This window comes from Myotis yumanensis, unplaced genomic scaffold, assembly GCF_028538775.1.
Source record: "Myotis yumanensis isolate MYYU_CA2020_CCGP unplaced genomic scaffold, mMyoYum1.0.hap1 SCAF_2, whole genome shotgun sequence".
Classification (NCBI taxonomy): Eukaryota; Metazoa; Chordata; class Mammalia; order Chiroptera; family Vespertilionidae; genus Myotis; species Myotis yumanensis.
Window position 1 is genome coordinate 30,942,849 of NW_027223753.1, and position 16,030 is coordinate 30,958,878.

Here is a 16,030-nt window from a genome sequence, read left to right on the forward strand (position 1 = left end):
CCAAAAGCTGATTCTTCCTTTTTCATTTTATCTACACACTGTTGAACATAGTGGTTAAGAGTATAGTATGGGCTCAAGGGTCAGATTGTCTGGGTTTCAATCCTGTCTTTGTCATTTGCTCACTTAGAAATCTTCATCAGTTTACTTTATATATCTTTTCTCATCTATAAAATGAAGATAATATCTACCTCACTGGGTTGCCTTGAGGATTAGATGGTCAGTGGAAAGTGATTGGCACGATGTCTGACCCACAATAAAGAGTTCAAAAATATCAGATTCTATTGTAATTTCCAGCTCTGCAGCTTTGGTGCAGCCTCTGTTCTTTTGTCAGAAATGGGAAAACTGAGGTAGATTGGGAGGCTATGAAAAAAGCACTAGATTTCGGTATCTCAGGAGAGAGTTGAAGCCAAATTGGAAGAAGTACTTGGAACTTCTTTCCACTAACTGGAAGACCTAACTACAATAATGATCTTATTTTTATAATTAATTAATTAAATGGTACATTCTTATTGACTTTTCCTTTCTGAATGACAATGGACAATTAACTTCTCTAGGCTTTTTACTTTTTTTGTAAAATGAATATCTTTGGACAGGATGATCCCTTTCACCTTCATCATTGCCTGATCCTTCGTTGGTTAAGTAAAATTGAAGATCAAAAAGTGTTTTGTACTTGGTGTGTATGTGTGTGAAAGAGAAGTGAGAGAGCGCACACACCAAAGAATGAGAGAAAGAGAAAAATAGTGAGTTAGTTTATATTGAAATAAACTAAAAAGATTTACTTGTATATTGGGCTTATCAGTTGACATATTTGGTTTCTTAAGAGATGATTAAGAAGAACTTTCACACTCTACTGTTTTCTAAGTATTTGTTAATTTTATCTCACATCTATTTTAGATTTTTCAAGGAAAACTTTTTAGGTGCTATGAATCTGTAATACTTGTTTTGTAGTCAGGCGACTTGGTTGGGGACTTTGTTCCACTACTTGCTTTGCAACATTACAGTTGGGCAAGTTACATTCCCTCTATGTGCCTCATTTTCTCATCTGTCTGATGAGGCATTTCCTCTATTTAACCTTTAAGTCCTTTCCTAACAGTCTATGATTCTGTAACATAGACTAGGTGGATTCCAAAGGGAAAACTTGATATTGCCATTTCCTTTGAAACAAATTTTTTATCTGTTGCCTATTATGTTTGCTGCAGGATTTCGGTTGAATGCCTCCTCTTGGCCCATGTTCCTTTTGAAGACACTAAATGGAGCTGAAATGGCTCCCGTCAGGATTTTCCACAAGGTATGGTGTCCCTCAGATATCACCAACTCTAAATTGCTTAAGGTCATATGCTTATATTTTTTCAATTACTTAGCCTCTGATATCTACATTATACTTATGGCCTGAGGATGCCTTCTCAGAAACTAATTCAGCAGAAGGATTGTTTAGTACCTTATGAAGCAGCAACTATCCCCAGAGGCTAATTATAAATATAGACTATAAATTATGATTATTGGTTTTTGGGTCCCAGCTCTACCAATAACCTATGTCCTTTTGATTTCATGTATAAAGTGGGATTCTGTCTAACTTACAGGATAGTTAAGTTAAAATGTGTTTAGTAGTAAAGTATATAAAATGTGATATAAATCTAGAGGAGCTGTTCTTGTTATAAATCTTGGAGTTCCATAAAGTTCTTATACTAAACAGAGAAAGAAAGGAGACAATTTTGAGTGCCTATAGTATGTTTGGAGTTTATATACACTATCTGACTTAATGCCCACACTTAACTTTCTGAAACAAATATTATTTCCACTTAGTAGTTAAGGAAACAAATACTTTTGAATAAGGAACTTGCCCAAGATCATATGGCTAATAAGTGGTGGAAAAGGGATCAATAACCCATATTCATTTTTCCTTATTTCTCCAGGGATGAGGCACTCAGTCTGCTCTCAGTTGAATTCTTTATCTTTAATGAGGTTATAGAGTTATAAAGGAAACTGAATTAGTGTTGCCTGTGCTGCTATTAAAGTCTAAACCCTAAAGCACTCTGGCTTCCAGAATATATATAGTGTACTGGGCAACTTAAAAATCCTTTCACTACAGAATAACTCAAAATGTTTGGTGGGGGCAACAACTATTCTTTTAAATGCTTTGTTGAGCTTACTAAAAAGGAAGAAAACTCGCCCTAGCTGGTTTGGCTCAGTGGATAGAGCATTGGCCTACGGACCAAAGGGTCCCAGGTTTGATTCTGGTCTAGAGCATGTACCTCGGTTGCAGGCTCCTCTCTCGCCCGGGCCCTGGTCAAGGCATGTGCAGGAGGCAACCAATCGATGTGTTTCTCTCACACTGAGATTTCTCTCTGTCTTTCCCTCTCTCTTCCACTCTCTCTAAAACTCAATGGGAAAATATCCTCAGGTGAGAATAAAAAAGAAAGAAAACTCTCCAGAGGCTAAAATGAAGGAGGAAAACTCGAGTGTTAAGTGCATGCACTAAACCTGCAGGTATTTTAAGGAGCTTTCCAATAATCTTGTCTTTTACCAGCCACAGTAGGATAGAAGATGAGGCCTTGGGCCCAAGCAAGCCAGGAATGGACCCGAGACTGCATATATAAAACCAGATCAAATACCTCAAATGTTTACTCCTTAGTGAAAGACTGTTACATTGATGAGGAGAGTCTCTGCCTGGGCTCTGGGTAGGGGCAGCAATGGAGTCATCTCCTTGATAAAACAGTCTTTCCCTCATGGAAATCCAGGGTTCAGATATGGTACCTGTATTGTCTAGAAACTCCAGAGTTGTATGGAGATATTTCTGAGTGCCCAGCAGAAGCAAACCCAAAACCTCTCTAGAGAGTTTGGTTGCTTTCAACCCAGATGTCATAGAAGTTCCCAAAGTGAAGTACCAGTGAAAATGAGTACTCCCTTCAGAATTACAGAGCTCTCAAAAACTCTCAAAATAAATCCAACATGGTGGGACATTAGTAGACACAACAAACAGTACGACTATAACCCCAAGGACTTTCAGAATAGAAATATCAGATAGATAGAGATTATAAATTCAATTTTTGAAAATGATTAAAGAATGAAAAGAAGAAATTTTATTATTTTGTGGTTGTTGTTAATCCTCACCTGAGGATATTTTTTCCATTGGTTTTTCCGAGAGAGTGGAAGTGAGGGAGGAAGGAAGGGAGAGAGGAGGTGAAGGAAGGGGAAGAGGAGGGCGAGAGAAAGAGAAACATCTATGGGAGAAAACACATCAATTGGTTACCTCCCACATCCTCCTGACCAGTTCGGGGTTCAAACCTGCAACCCAGGTATACCCTTGATAACTTCGGAGCATGGGCCAATGTACACATTGGCCAGGGCAAAGAGAGGAACTTTTTTAAATGATAAAAGTATAAAACCCTATTTTTCAAAGACAGATTTGAGAAAAAAATTGAACATCTGTAAATGAAACTTAACCATTAAAAGTGAAAGTTAATTATAGGTATATAAGCAACATAGACATAGATAAAAGAGAATTAACTGAAAGACATGTAAGGAATTTCCTCAGAATGCAGCACAAATAAAGAAATGGAAATATTAAAGAGAAGAGACAAAAACAATAATATTAGAAGGTCCATTAATGTTGAATATGAAATCCAGAAATAGTAACTAGAAAGAATAGAAAAGAACCAATATTTGCAAAGATAATGACGGAATTTTCCAGAATGTATAGTAAAGGCAAATATACAGCTTAAAACATCATGGTATAAGAGGTTTATGGGGGAAAGGAGAACCTATGTAATACTTTCAACAATAAAGATTCAGAACCATTTTTAAAAAATCATGGTATAACTAAAGTCAAAAGAAACGATCTGAGCAAGTACTCACACAGAATTCCTTCAAAAGGATTGCACTTAGGCCGACAGCACATTTCTTGACAGCAGCAGTTCAAAACAAAGATAATAGGATAATATCTCCAAAGTTCTTAGGAAAAAAAGTTGTCCATCTAGAATTTTATATCTAGTTAGAGTATTATTTCAGAATGAATATAAAATGAAGACATTTTCAAACTAATGTAAGTAGATGCCAACATATCTACTGAAAGAACAACTGAAGAATATATTTCAGGAAGATCATTGAACCCAGAAAGGAAGAAATGAGATGCAAGAAATAGTGGTGAGAAAAGACTGGGTAATGTGGGTAAAGCTAATCAAGCATTGCCTATAATTATTTAAAACCAATTATAATAACAAAAGTGATTAATTCTCAGCATAACAATGTGAAACTAAATTATCAAACACTGTTAACTCAGGAATAATTAAAATATTCTAAGGTTTTTGTGATGTGACCAGAGATAAAGATGAGTTTTAGACTGACTTATGTCAACTATACAGTTATAGTCTTAAGGAGAGCCACTGAAAGATTATAAATAGAATGGTTAACATCTGAATCAATGAGGCGGGGAAGGGAAGAAAATTCAGTCAATTGTAAAGGGAAAAAAGAAACTTAAAAATCAAGTAAAATAGAACTCTAGGAAATACAATAAATTTAAATATATCAGTTATCACAAGAAATGAGCTTAAACTCATCAATTTAGTCTAACAGATTAGATTGTTTTTAAATCTACATGCTATTTACAAAAGATCCTGATAAAAGATGCCTCAAAATGTTGAAAGTAAAAGAATATAAAAGATATACCAGGCAAATCATTATCAAAATAAAGCTGGTGTTGCCCTGGCCAGTGTGGCTCAGTTGGGTGTCATCCTGTGTTCAGAAAGGTTGCCAGTTTGATTACCAGTCAAGGCACTCTCCTGGTTGCAGGCTTGATCCCCAGTGGGGAGCATGCAGTAGGCAGCCAATCAAAGATGTTTCTCTCTCTCTCCTTCTCCCTTTCTCTATAAAAATCAATAAAAATATATATTTTTAAAAAGCTGGTGTTAACTATACTGAAATCAGACAAAGGAGACTTTGAGGCTAAAAAGCATTTAGAGGTCATTATCTAATGATTTTTAAAAGTGCAGTTCAGCCATGGCCGGTGTTGCTCAGTGGTTGGAGCATCGGTCCACACACCGAAGAATTTCAGGTTTGATTCCCCGTCAAGGGCACAGGACATATACCTGCATTGCAGGTTCTCTTCTCAATCCTGGTCTGGGCTCATGCAGGAGGCAACCATTTGATGTCTCTGTCCCTTTCTCTCTCTCTCTCTTTCTCTCTACCCCCCTCCCTGCCTCCCTTCTTCTTTCCACTCTCTCTGAAAAGCAATGGGAAAAATCCTCTGGTGAGGATTAACAAAACAAAACCAAAAAAAAGTACAGTTTACCACGAAAATGAAAGTTATAAATATGTATGCTCCTAAAAAACACAGCCTCAAAAAAAAAAAAAAAAAAAGAAAAAAAAAAAAAAAAAAAAGAACACAGCCTCAAAGTATATAAAGCAAAATTTGACAGAATTACATGGAAAAATTGGAAAATCCACAATCACTAGTGGCTAATTTAATACATATCTCTGAATAATTGATAAATTAAGCAGACAAAAAATATTAGCCTATCAGTCATCATAAGCTAATCTGAATTAAATTAGTTGATCAATTTGTAAAAATCAGTTGCATTCTTAACAATTGGTTTGAAAATAAAAATTTTAAAAGATATAATTTATTATAGCAATAAAGTTACAATGCATCTAGAAAATGTTAGTAAAAAGCAAGAGTTTTTATAGAGTAAATTTAAAAATGTATATTAAAGAAGAAATCTATATTAAAGAATACTTAACCAATGGAAAATGCTATCATGTTCATAGATGGGAGGGTTCAATATTAAATATACAAAAGTTACTTTTTCCCAAATTAATCTATAAATTCATTGGGATTCCAGTCAAAATCCAAATAGGGTTTTTATGTGGAACTTGAAAAGCTGATTCTAAAATTTATACAAAAGGTGAAGAGAAGAGCCAGAGAACATATACTAGGTGTACTGGTTAATAATGCGGATTTTTTTCAATAGCTGAAGTTACACATATGTTGATATATATGCAGTTTGATATGTATGCTATTTTGTATTGACAGCAAGCTTCAAAACTTCATATGTCAAATTTGCTGAAGGTGTTAACATCATAGATATTTTTACACTTAAAAATGTCGAATTTCATGCCAAAAAAAAAAAAAGCATTTGCGGGAAGTTATAATTCATTATTTTAAAGAAAAGTGCTGCTGAAAGTTATCGTATACTTCAGGAAGCTTATGGTGAACATGCTCCATCTCAAGATACTTGTGAACGCTGGTTTAAATGCTTTAAAAGTGATGATTTCAATGTGAAAGACAAAGAACGTCCAGGTCAACCAAAAAAGTTTGAAGACCAACAATTACAAGCATTAAAGATGCATGTCAAACTCAAAAACAACTTGCAGAAAGATTAAATGTTGCGCAGCAAACAATTTCCGATCATTTACAAGCAATGGGAAAGATTTTAAAAGAAGGAAAATGGGTGCCACATCAACTGAATAAAAGACAAATGGAAAACTGAAAAGTCATCAGTAAAATGTTGCTTCAACGGCACAAAAGAAAATCTTTTTTGCATCCAATTGTGATTGGCCATGAAAAGTGGATTTATTTTGAGAATCCCAAATGCACAAAATCATGGCTTGATCCAGGTCAACCATCAACATCGACTGCAAGGCCAAATCGCTTCGGAAAGAAGACAATGTCTGTGTTTGGTGGGATCAGGAAGGTGTGGTGCATTATGAGCTTCTAAAACCAGGTGAAACCGTTAATACTGATCGCTACCGACAACAAATAATCAATTTGAACCACACTTTGATCATGAAACCACCAGAATGTTCCAGAAGACACAGCAAAGTAATTTTGCTTCATGATGACACACCATCACACACTTCAAAACCAGTTAAAGACATGTTAAAAGATTTTGCCTGGGAAGTATTAACCCACCCGCTATATTCACCAGACCTTGCTCCTTCAGATTACCACTTGTTCTGATCGATGGCACATGCACTTTCTGAGCAGCACTTCAAAACGTACAAAGAAGTGGAAAATTGGGTCTCTGAATGATTTGCCTCAAAACAAGAAAAGTTCTATTGGTACAGTATCCACAAATTACTTGAAAGATACGGAAATGTGTAGCTAGCGATGGACATTACTTTGAATAAAGCACTTTTGATGTTTCTCTTGAAATTATCATGTTTTCTTTGATTACAAAATCTGAATTATTAACCGGTACAACTGGTATATGCATAGCCCACAGACACAGACAACAATGTGGTGAGGGCCAAAGAGCAAAGAGGGGGCAACTGGGAGACATCTGCAATAGTGTCAACAATAAAAGTTAAAAAATAAACATAAAAAGATCAAGGAGAAAGAATAGCCAAAACAATATTGAAGAATGACAAAATAAGGGGATTTTTTTCTTCTAGATATCCATTTAATGAGACTGTTATTGGTGTAGGATCAAACAGTAAAGCCAAGGTAACAGAATAGAATGTACAACACTTCTTTGTGAACTTTAAGCAATAACATTGTGAATTATCATGAAAGAGAGAGAGAGAGAGAAGGGAAGAGAAGACAAGACTGCTAGAATATACAATGTTAAAACCACTTTGGAAGGCAATTTAGCAATATTTAATAAAGTAGAAGACGTGTATATTTATCCTATAATGCAGTTTTACTCCTAGGTATATATCCTAAAGAAACCTTCCCACATGTGTACAAAGGAACAAGTGCAAGAATGGTCATTAAAACTTTTGAACAGCCTGGCTGGTTTGGCTCAATGGATAGAGCATCAGTCTGCAGACTGAAAGGTCCCAGGTTCGATCCAGTTAAGGGCACATGCCTGGGTTTCGGGCTTGATCCCCAGTAGGGAGTGTGCAAGAGGCAGCCAATCAATGATTCTCTCTCATCATTAATGTTTCTATCTCTCCCTCTCCCTTCCTCTCTGAGATCAATAAAAATAAGAAAATATATTTTTTTAAAAACCTTTTGAACAGCTGGAAAAACCTTAAATGTCCATCAAAAGAATAAATAAATTGTGATATATACATATAATATCTTGGTTTATTAGCAGTTAAAATGAACTGGATAAATTTCAAAAACATGTTGAACAAAAAAACAACTTATAGAATATGTACAGTTAATACTATTTATATAAAATTTAAAATATGTAAATGGATATGTACATGCATGGGGAGTGTGATAGGGGAAGGGCACAAAAGGGGGTTCAACTTTACCTGTTACATTTTACTTTCTTAAAAAATATTGAAGCAAAACGTCACAGTGTTAGGGTTACAGATATTTGGTATTTTTTGAAATTCATTTCAAGGAAGACTAAATCTTCATTTTAAATCTTACATAGCAGTCCCTTTTTAATCATCCAAATGAGGTAGCAGTCTTTTGGCGTACATAGCCTCTCTCTTTGTGTCTAGGTCTATATATTTCTGTTTCTCATCTAGGAACCACCATCGCCTTCCCACAACTTCTTCAAAATGGGAATGAAGCTAGAAGCTGTGGACAGGAAGAACCCTCATTTCATTTGCCCAGCCACTATAGGGGAGGTGCGGGGCTCAGAGGTGCTTGTCACTTTTGATGGGTGGCGAGGGGCCTTTGACTACTGGTGCCGCTTCGACTCCCGGGACATCTTCCCTGTAGGCTGGTGTTCCTTGACTGGAGACAACCTACAGCCTCCTGGCACTAAAGGTAAAGGCCCATCTTTGAGCTCTTGAAATCAGGACCCAAATTGATGATGGAGATTACCTAGATCTCTCATGGTTAGTGTTTCTCCACCAATAAACCTCACTGTAGGAAGAGGTAAAAAAAACCCACACAAAGTCTACCTGAGAGTAATTAGCAACAATAGGAATAAAATGTCAAATGAAAGTAGGCGTGGAAGCAGCAAGAAGAGAAGTGCCTTGGAAGTGGTAGTGGAGCCATTTTTGTTTACTTGAGACTAAAACAGGATAAGCCTTATTGATCCGGGCTATATTCAGGTTTATTTTCTCACTTTCTTGCCTAGAGAACTCTGTTATGTTGATCAATAAATCTCTTACAGCAGTTAGGCAGTTCTAAGGAGCCAAAAGAGCTGAGTCTTTGTGTCTAAGAATTGCTGGACATGCATTCCTTTCTGACTACACACCATGCTGATAAGCAACATGACTCACTATGTGGTTGCTGCCTCCAGAGGAATTTGCTGACTGTTTTCCTCTCCAATTCTGTGTATCTCTGGAGACCTTAGATTTTTAACAGAGATGACCAGGCTCAGAAGGTAGAGAAAGACCTTCCAATTGGCATTTTCATACCATGTCCTTCAGTCATTCCAGTGCCAGGTTGTTTCCTCCAACACTCCCTCCTTCCCCACCCCAGACCCTCAGTAGGTTCTGTAATGTAACTTTCAGAAATAGCAGAACTTCAGCCATCTCAGTGTCCTGGCTAAGGAGCAAGTGATGCAATGTGGAAAAAATGTGGTTACTCAATTCATTTCACAAAACAAGATGTTTTTTGTATGTGTAAGCCTGTTCTCTCTCTAGTTGTACCATCACTTCCTTCTTTTTTACCTTCTGGTCATTAGTGTGTAAATGTGAAAAAAATGGAAAGTAATGAGGTTGTTTCTTGCTTGCACTAAGTAGGAAAAAATACCAATATTTAATATTCTTTTAAACACGTTATTTCATTTTATCTTCCTGGTAACTCTGAACTAGAAATAATTATTTTCAGATATATTTTATTTATGAGAAAAGCGAAGTTCAGAGGATTAAGTGACTTGATTTTGTTGATATCCCAGTCTAGAGGGGGAGGCCTTGGAGATCTTTCAGTAGGACCAGCTGTCAAGGCCGTCACTTTGAGCCATATTGCCTTCACACATCTCTCCTCTACTCTCCCCATTCTCCTCTGGGCTCTCCTTAAAGCTTCATTGAGATTCTGGATTTTGGCTTCCAGATTCCTGATATGAAATAAGAAAGAAGCAATGTCAGAGTATTGAACTTGGGTCTAATCCCAACTAGGATTAGAGCAAATCATTCCAAAATGTGAGAGGTTGAACTAGATCGGGTGGGTAATGTCCAGTCTGCACTTGGGCTGTATAAGGCCCGCAAAATCATTTGGTCTGGCCCTGCCAAGGCAACCCCAGGCGGGACTCGAAATTCAATAAATCTAGGAGCTTTTTTCATAGCAACATAAATTTAAATTAAGTGAATTATATTAATCAAATAATGTTATAAATATCCAAATTGCCCTTGATAGAAAAAAGGTCCCCTACCCCTGAACTAGATGATCCCTAAGGGCCCCTCCATCCCTGTAATGCTGTATAGTTTTCTGATCTTGGGGATGAGTAACAGTGACGCCTGTGACCGTCTCCTACTTGATTTCAGATCCCTCACCTCATCTACCACCTAGTCCTGCCCTCTACTCATAGAGGGCTCTGCCCCTCTAAGAGGACTCCTGCATGCCAGCTGTTTCTCCTTTGCTAGGCCAGATCCTTTTTAGCTCCTAAACTCCTAGGGCCAAGCCAACCTTGATGGATAGCAAATACCAAGTTTGCAACTAATCCAGGGTATTTGGTTATAAAAGGCAGAACCTTTTTTATTTTCTTAGCTCATCACTTTTTGTTTCTGTGACTTAAAATTGAAAACAGAGCTATGCATTACTTTTTAAATTTAAGAAACCAAATACAAAGTTCAGTGCATTTGGCATAGTCATTAATGCTAATTAGGCCTTTAGCTCTCATAGTAATCCACTTAACATCCCTTGCTCTGATTTCAAGCTGGGCAAGCCAGTTTCATATTTTAGTTTAGCTTCCTAAGTGATTTTACAACAGTAAGAGAACATGAGATGCAAGCTACTTCATACTTATATTTTTATTATAAATCTATCGCATTCTGGATTATACATCAGACTTGTGTGACTTCATATAGTGTAAGCTGGGTCTGGCTGCTCTCTATATGCTGTCACAAATGTAGGAGTCCAATAGAAGTGCTGAGCATACCTGTTGGAGTAGATGGTCAGCCAGGCCTCGTTTACCCTTCAGTCTACCCTTTTTACCTGTGGCATTGTACAGAGAGAAAACTAAATCTGACTCATGGCTGTGGTTGATGTGCAGGAGTATTACCCTGGTCTGGAGAGTTAAGAATTTGATGCTTAAAAACAAATGTCAGAATGTGTCTTCCTTTTTTTCCTGTGATGAAACATATAAAAAGTGTTTCCCTTATATTATGGATGGTCTCTTCCTGTTGTAAAACTACATAAAAACACACACACTTTAACACTTTGGGATTCTGGGTCAGAAAGAGGGTTAGTTAAACCATAATCCAAATCTACGCAAGAAAAAACAAAGGTAGAGGCAAGAATAACACAACCAGGGCTAACCTGTAGGTTCCAGCACATAGGTTAACTGATGGACTGTCTGATTTCCCTCAGCCAGCCAGCCATTTAAGTTCTAACAAGTCAAGTTCCAATAAGTCACGACTAAGGGCTGGTCATTGGATCATTTGATGGGGATTCTGCCTTTAGAATTTACAGTTTTGTGAGCATCTAGACAGAGAATTGCAACTTTATGATAATAAAGTTCAAAAGGGCCCCTAAACCTAAATTGAAGGATTGGAAGTTGAAGGTTAGGGAAGGCTTCCAAATGAAGTATCTAAACTGAAACCTGAAGAATGAAGAGGGAAAGAAAGAGTTCTAGCTAGCAGAGGGAACAGATGAGTGGAGGCCTGAGGTTTTTTTTAAAATGCAGTTGAAGAACTCAAAAAAGTTTAAATGACTAGCTTGTAGGGTGTAAGGAGGGGAGTGGAAAGAGATAAGCCTGGGGAGGAAGGCACAGGAAATGCACAGCTTCCCTTTATATCATTTTAAGGATCTAGGTCTTGACCCCAAGAACAATGAGAGCCATTGAATGGGCTTTAATTAGTGGAATTGCAGGTCAAATTTGTGTTTTAGAAGAACCATTCTTGTAGCAGTGAAATGATGGGTGGCTTCCAGAAGCTGAAGGCAGAGTTCTGAGTTAACAGGCTCTTCTAGTATTCCAGGTGAGAGAGAGAATTGAGGCAGTGGCATTGTGGTGACATGGATAAGATTGAGAGACATCTTCTTTGAATAAAGAAGCCAAAATGTGAGTTCTTAAAGTTTATTTTAATACCCATCACAACTATTTACTTAGCAAGTAGCTACCACTGTAACGTGTAAAATAATGTTAGTTTTTCAATATAAGCATTAATATGGGAGCTAAAATTCTTCTTTCTGCTATGTCTAGGAAGTTAGGATTTATTTCTACCTGCATCCTTATTAAGTAAAACTAGTTTACTAACTTCATATTTATATTCCTAGCATTTGGGACATGGTTATTCAATAATAATTGCTAAGTGAAATATACAATGCTATATTTTCTGATTTCATTTCTATTCATTATCACCTAAAACTAATATTCACTTAATTATAAAAGAATGCTACTGCAGTTTTAATAACAGATTAAATTATTTAAACTAATGCTTTATTTTTCAAATGATGGAAACCTGATAGCCAAAAATAAGAGTGGCAAGGGGCACTCATATCAGAGAAGCTCATCTCCAAGCCCACATTCACCCACCTCTCTGTCACTAAACATTTGTGCACCTCTACACCTGGACTGTCCCCTTCCCTCCCACCCAACTGCTTTGTCTACTAGGCCACAGCAAGCAGGACAGTGTCCTGTCTACAGGAAACTCTGGCACCAATATCCCTCTTGTCTTCTGAGAAGATGTGTTTCACTAACCATGTGAGAAAAAGTATGGGCACATTGGGTAATAAGTGAAATAAATTCTTTGGTGCTTTAATAAGGGCAGCCACTTGGCTACTTTTCCTTTTACCCTCTCAGATATATTAGTTCCAGCCCCCCTCCCCCCCCCCCCCCCACACACACACATACACACACACACTAATATCTCTGTCCTTATTTCCGTTCTGGCCTTGTACTCTAACCACATCTGGAAACTCTGGCCTTTATTCATCTATCCAACAATTGTAGTGCAACCTTGTGTTAGCAGGGTTAGGCTCAGTGTAAGTGATAAAGAAGTGCCTCCTTTCCAGATGGATTGAGTGATTTAAATAAAAAATGGGTGTGCAAATGCATAGCACCATGTAGCACATAGTGGATGTCTACTATATGTTAGTTTTATCTGAATTAGGATGCCTAGACATCCTAGGTCCGTGGTCGGCAAACTGTGGCTTGCGAGCCACATGCAACTCTTTGGCCCCCTGAGTGTGGCTCTTCCACAAAATACCACACGGGCACGCACGTACAGTGCGATTGAAACTTTGTGGCCCATGCCCAGAAGTCGGTTTTTGGCCTGGGCGAGTCTATTTTGAAGAAGTACTGTTGATATTTGGCTCTGTTGACTAATGAGTTTGCCGACCACTGTCCTAGGAAAAGGGAACTACCCACACAGAGGCATTTTAAGTACTCTATTTTGGTCAGGAAAAATAGATGAGATGAGGTTTGTACAGTGAACCAGAACTCCCATAACTGGTTTTCTCTTATTGTATGCTTGTTGTACAAAAATAGAAATAGGAATATGAGAAATTAAAATGAGTGGCACTAGATTATGAAACAGGCAATCTGGGTTCTCTTACTGATTCTAATTATATCTTCCCAAGGGACAGAAAAATCCTGTTCCATGCCTCCCTTCCAGCTTTCCTAAGCTGACCTTTTAGGGTTTACAGTTCTCTTTCCTGCCTTCACTAACCACAGATACCTGAGAATGGTAGCAATTTTTTGGCATGTGTAACAAAACAATTGGCATCTCTCAAACTTCCTGGAATAGCGAGGAGTAACTTAGGCAGTTCATATATTTGACCTACCACACCTGCTGCTTTCTTGGGAATACTTAGATCCATGTAGTTTTCTTTGACAAGCTCTTATTATAACACCAACTTTTCACCAGTACCAATACACATCAACTTGCAAAGTCCTCCATTTTAAATAAGTGTATGATTTTTTAGGAAATATCCTATATAATAAAAGCCTAATATGCCAAGTGTCTGGTCGTTCAGCCATCAGTTCAACCAATCAAAGTGTAATATGCTAATGATATGGTAAGGCCGCTCAACTGCTTGCTATGTTGTGCACTGACCACCAGGGGTTAGACACTCTGACATGTAGGTTAGCTTGCTGCTGGAGTCCAGCCGATTGGGACTGAGCAAAACAGGCTGGACACTTCCTGGAGCCCTCCTGCAGTCCCTCTCCGGCTGGCCAACCTCCCACATCCCTCCCCAGCCCCGATTATGCACCGGTGGGGTCCCCCTGCCTGGCCTGTACCCTCTCGCAATACAGGACCCTTCGGGGGATGTCGGAGAGCTGGTTTCGGCCCGATCCTGCAGGCCAGGCCAAGGAACCCCACTGGTGCATAAATTCATGCATTGGGCCTCTAGTTACAGTTATAAATGAGAATTTCTGTGTATCAATAATGACTAGAAGAAAAACAAAACAAATATTCATGTATATCAAGAAGATGAGGATAACTTGGCAAACCCTTAAAGCAAAGAAAAACAAGATTATAAGGGTGGGTGATTTGGCAAAAAGGCAGGAGTTGGTAAGATTTTAAGATTCATCGTCTTATGCTACAGAAAGCTGACTGTGTTCATTTGACTGTTGCTGATTAGCAGGTGCTTCCTCACAATGTGCTTTCATGCCACCTCCCTGAGTAGCTTAGGCATCTGAGAAGACATAGCCCTCCACTTGCTAAAATTGTTCTTGAATCCTCTTAGCTATTGCCCTAGACAGCTAAAGTCAGTCACTCCTTTGAGTTTCAGTAATTTGAGGTTTTTGAAGTTGGCTTATGGCCCCATCATGCATGGTTTTATTATCCTTCTGTTTTTCCCCAGTCTGTATAGATTTATCAGCCTAAGAAGACCCCAGGAAAACACGAAATGTCTTTATAATTGCAGAGGTGCTCTATTTATGCCGTAGGAATAAGGGTCAAGAGGGAAAGAAGGAGCTAGATGTAGAGAACTGCAAGTGTTAACTGAGTTAGATAGGAGCAGAAGGCAACCCATGCTTTATTAAATGAACTGGAATTTAAGGGAATGGAGTTTCAGCCTTGGCATCAGCCCAGCTGGCAGCACATAGCTGAACCCAGCCAAGTTGAGCAAAGCTAATAAAGAACACATCCTCTAAATTACTATGCCAAGACCAATGATACACTGCTGTGAATGAAAACAAGATCCCAGGCCAGAAACTGATAAACTAAATGGGTTTCCCCATGTTCTTTTTTTCTTTTCCATGGTTTATGTTCTATGTTGTGCAGATACAGATACACACACACACACACACACACACACACACACACACACACACAAGCTGGGCTTACTTACATTTTATGAATCTATTTCCAGTTCCATATACAGTATTCATGCTGCAGAGAGGAGAGATCTGATAATGAATTCTTTTGGACAACTAAAATTCCTAACTAAGGATTATTAGAGAAACCTAGAAATCAGCAATACCCTGATGTCCTTCATTATTATAAATTAGGCATGTTTGGTTCTTTATCTTCCTTTCTTTACTCGAGGATATGTTCTTGTTTTGTAATTGCTTTCAGGGTAATATAGTGAAAAGAGCATGGACTTTGGAGACCAAAAAATCCAGATTCAAATCCTAGAGTTAGCTATGTGTTCTTTGTCAAGTCTTTTAACCTCTGGAGTTCAGTTTTATCTTTCACATATCCAAGTGTAATGATTGTCTCAGAAAAAGAACTTGTTTGATTATTTTTTAAAATATATTTATTAAATTTATTGGGGTGGAACTTATAGGTTTCAGTTGTGGGTTTCTATGTTACAAGATCTATATATTGCACCATGTGCCCACCATCCAAAATCAAATCTTCTCTGTCACCATATATTAGGACCCCCTTCACCCCCACCCCCTTCCCTCTGGCAACCACCACTATTGATTGTTTGAGTTGGCACTTGCAAGCTAAAGTGCCACTTTTTTTCATGGAACATCATCTTTACTTAAAAAAAACAACTGACTTGGATATTTGGCAGACACTTTCTCCAAAATTAAGTGAGCTGGGCACTTCAAGGAAGACAACCTATAAA

The 16,030-nt window shown here is 37.9% G+C and overlaps 1 protein-coding gene across 18 annotated transcripts in view; it reads left to right on the forward strand.

Moving 5' to 3' along the window:
• The window catches only part of SCMH1 (Scm polycomb group protein homolog 1), a 130,979-nt gene that overhangs the window by 73,255 nt on the left and 41,694 nt on the right, over positions 1–16,030 (forward strand). For 16 of the 18 annotated variants that reach the window (XM_070405029.1, XM_070405014.1, XM_070405011.1 and 13 more), the window contains 2 exons: positions 1,200–1,288; positions 8,422–8,665. The exons of the other annotated variants lie outside the window; for them this stretch is intronic. In XM_070405029.1, the coding sequence (XP_070261130.1) occupies positions 1,200–1,288; positions 8,422–8,665 (333 nt within the window). The remainder of the gene's footprint in view (positions 1–1,199; positions 1,289–8,421; positions 8,666–16,030) is intronic. 18 annotated transcript variants of the gene reach the window in all.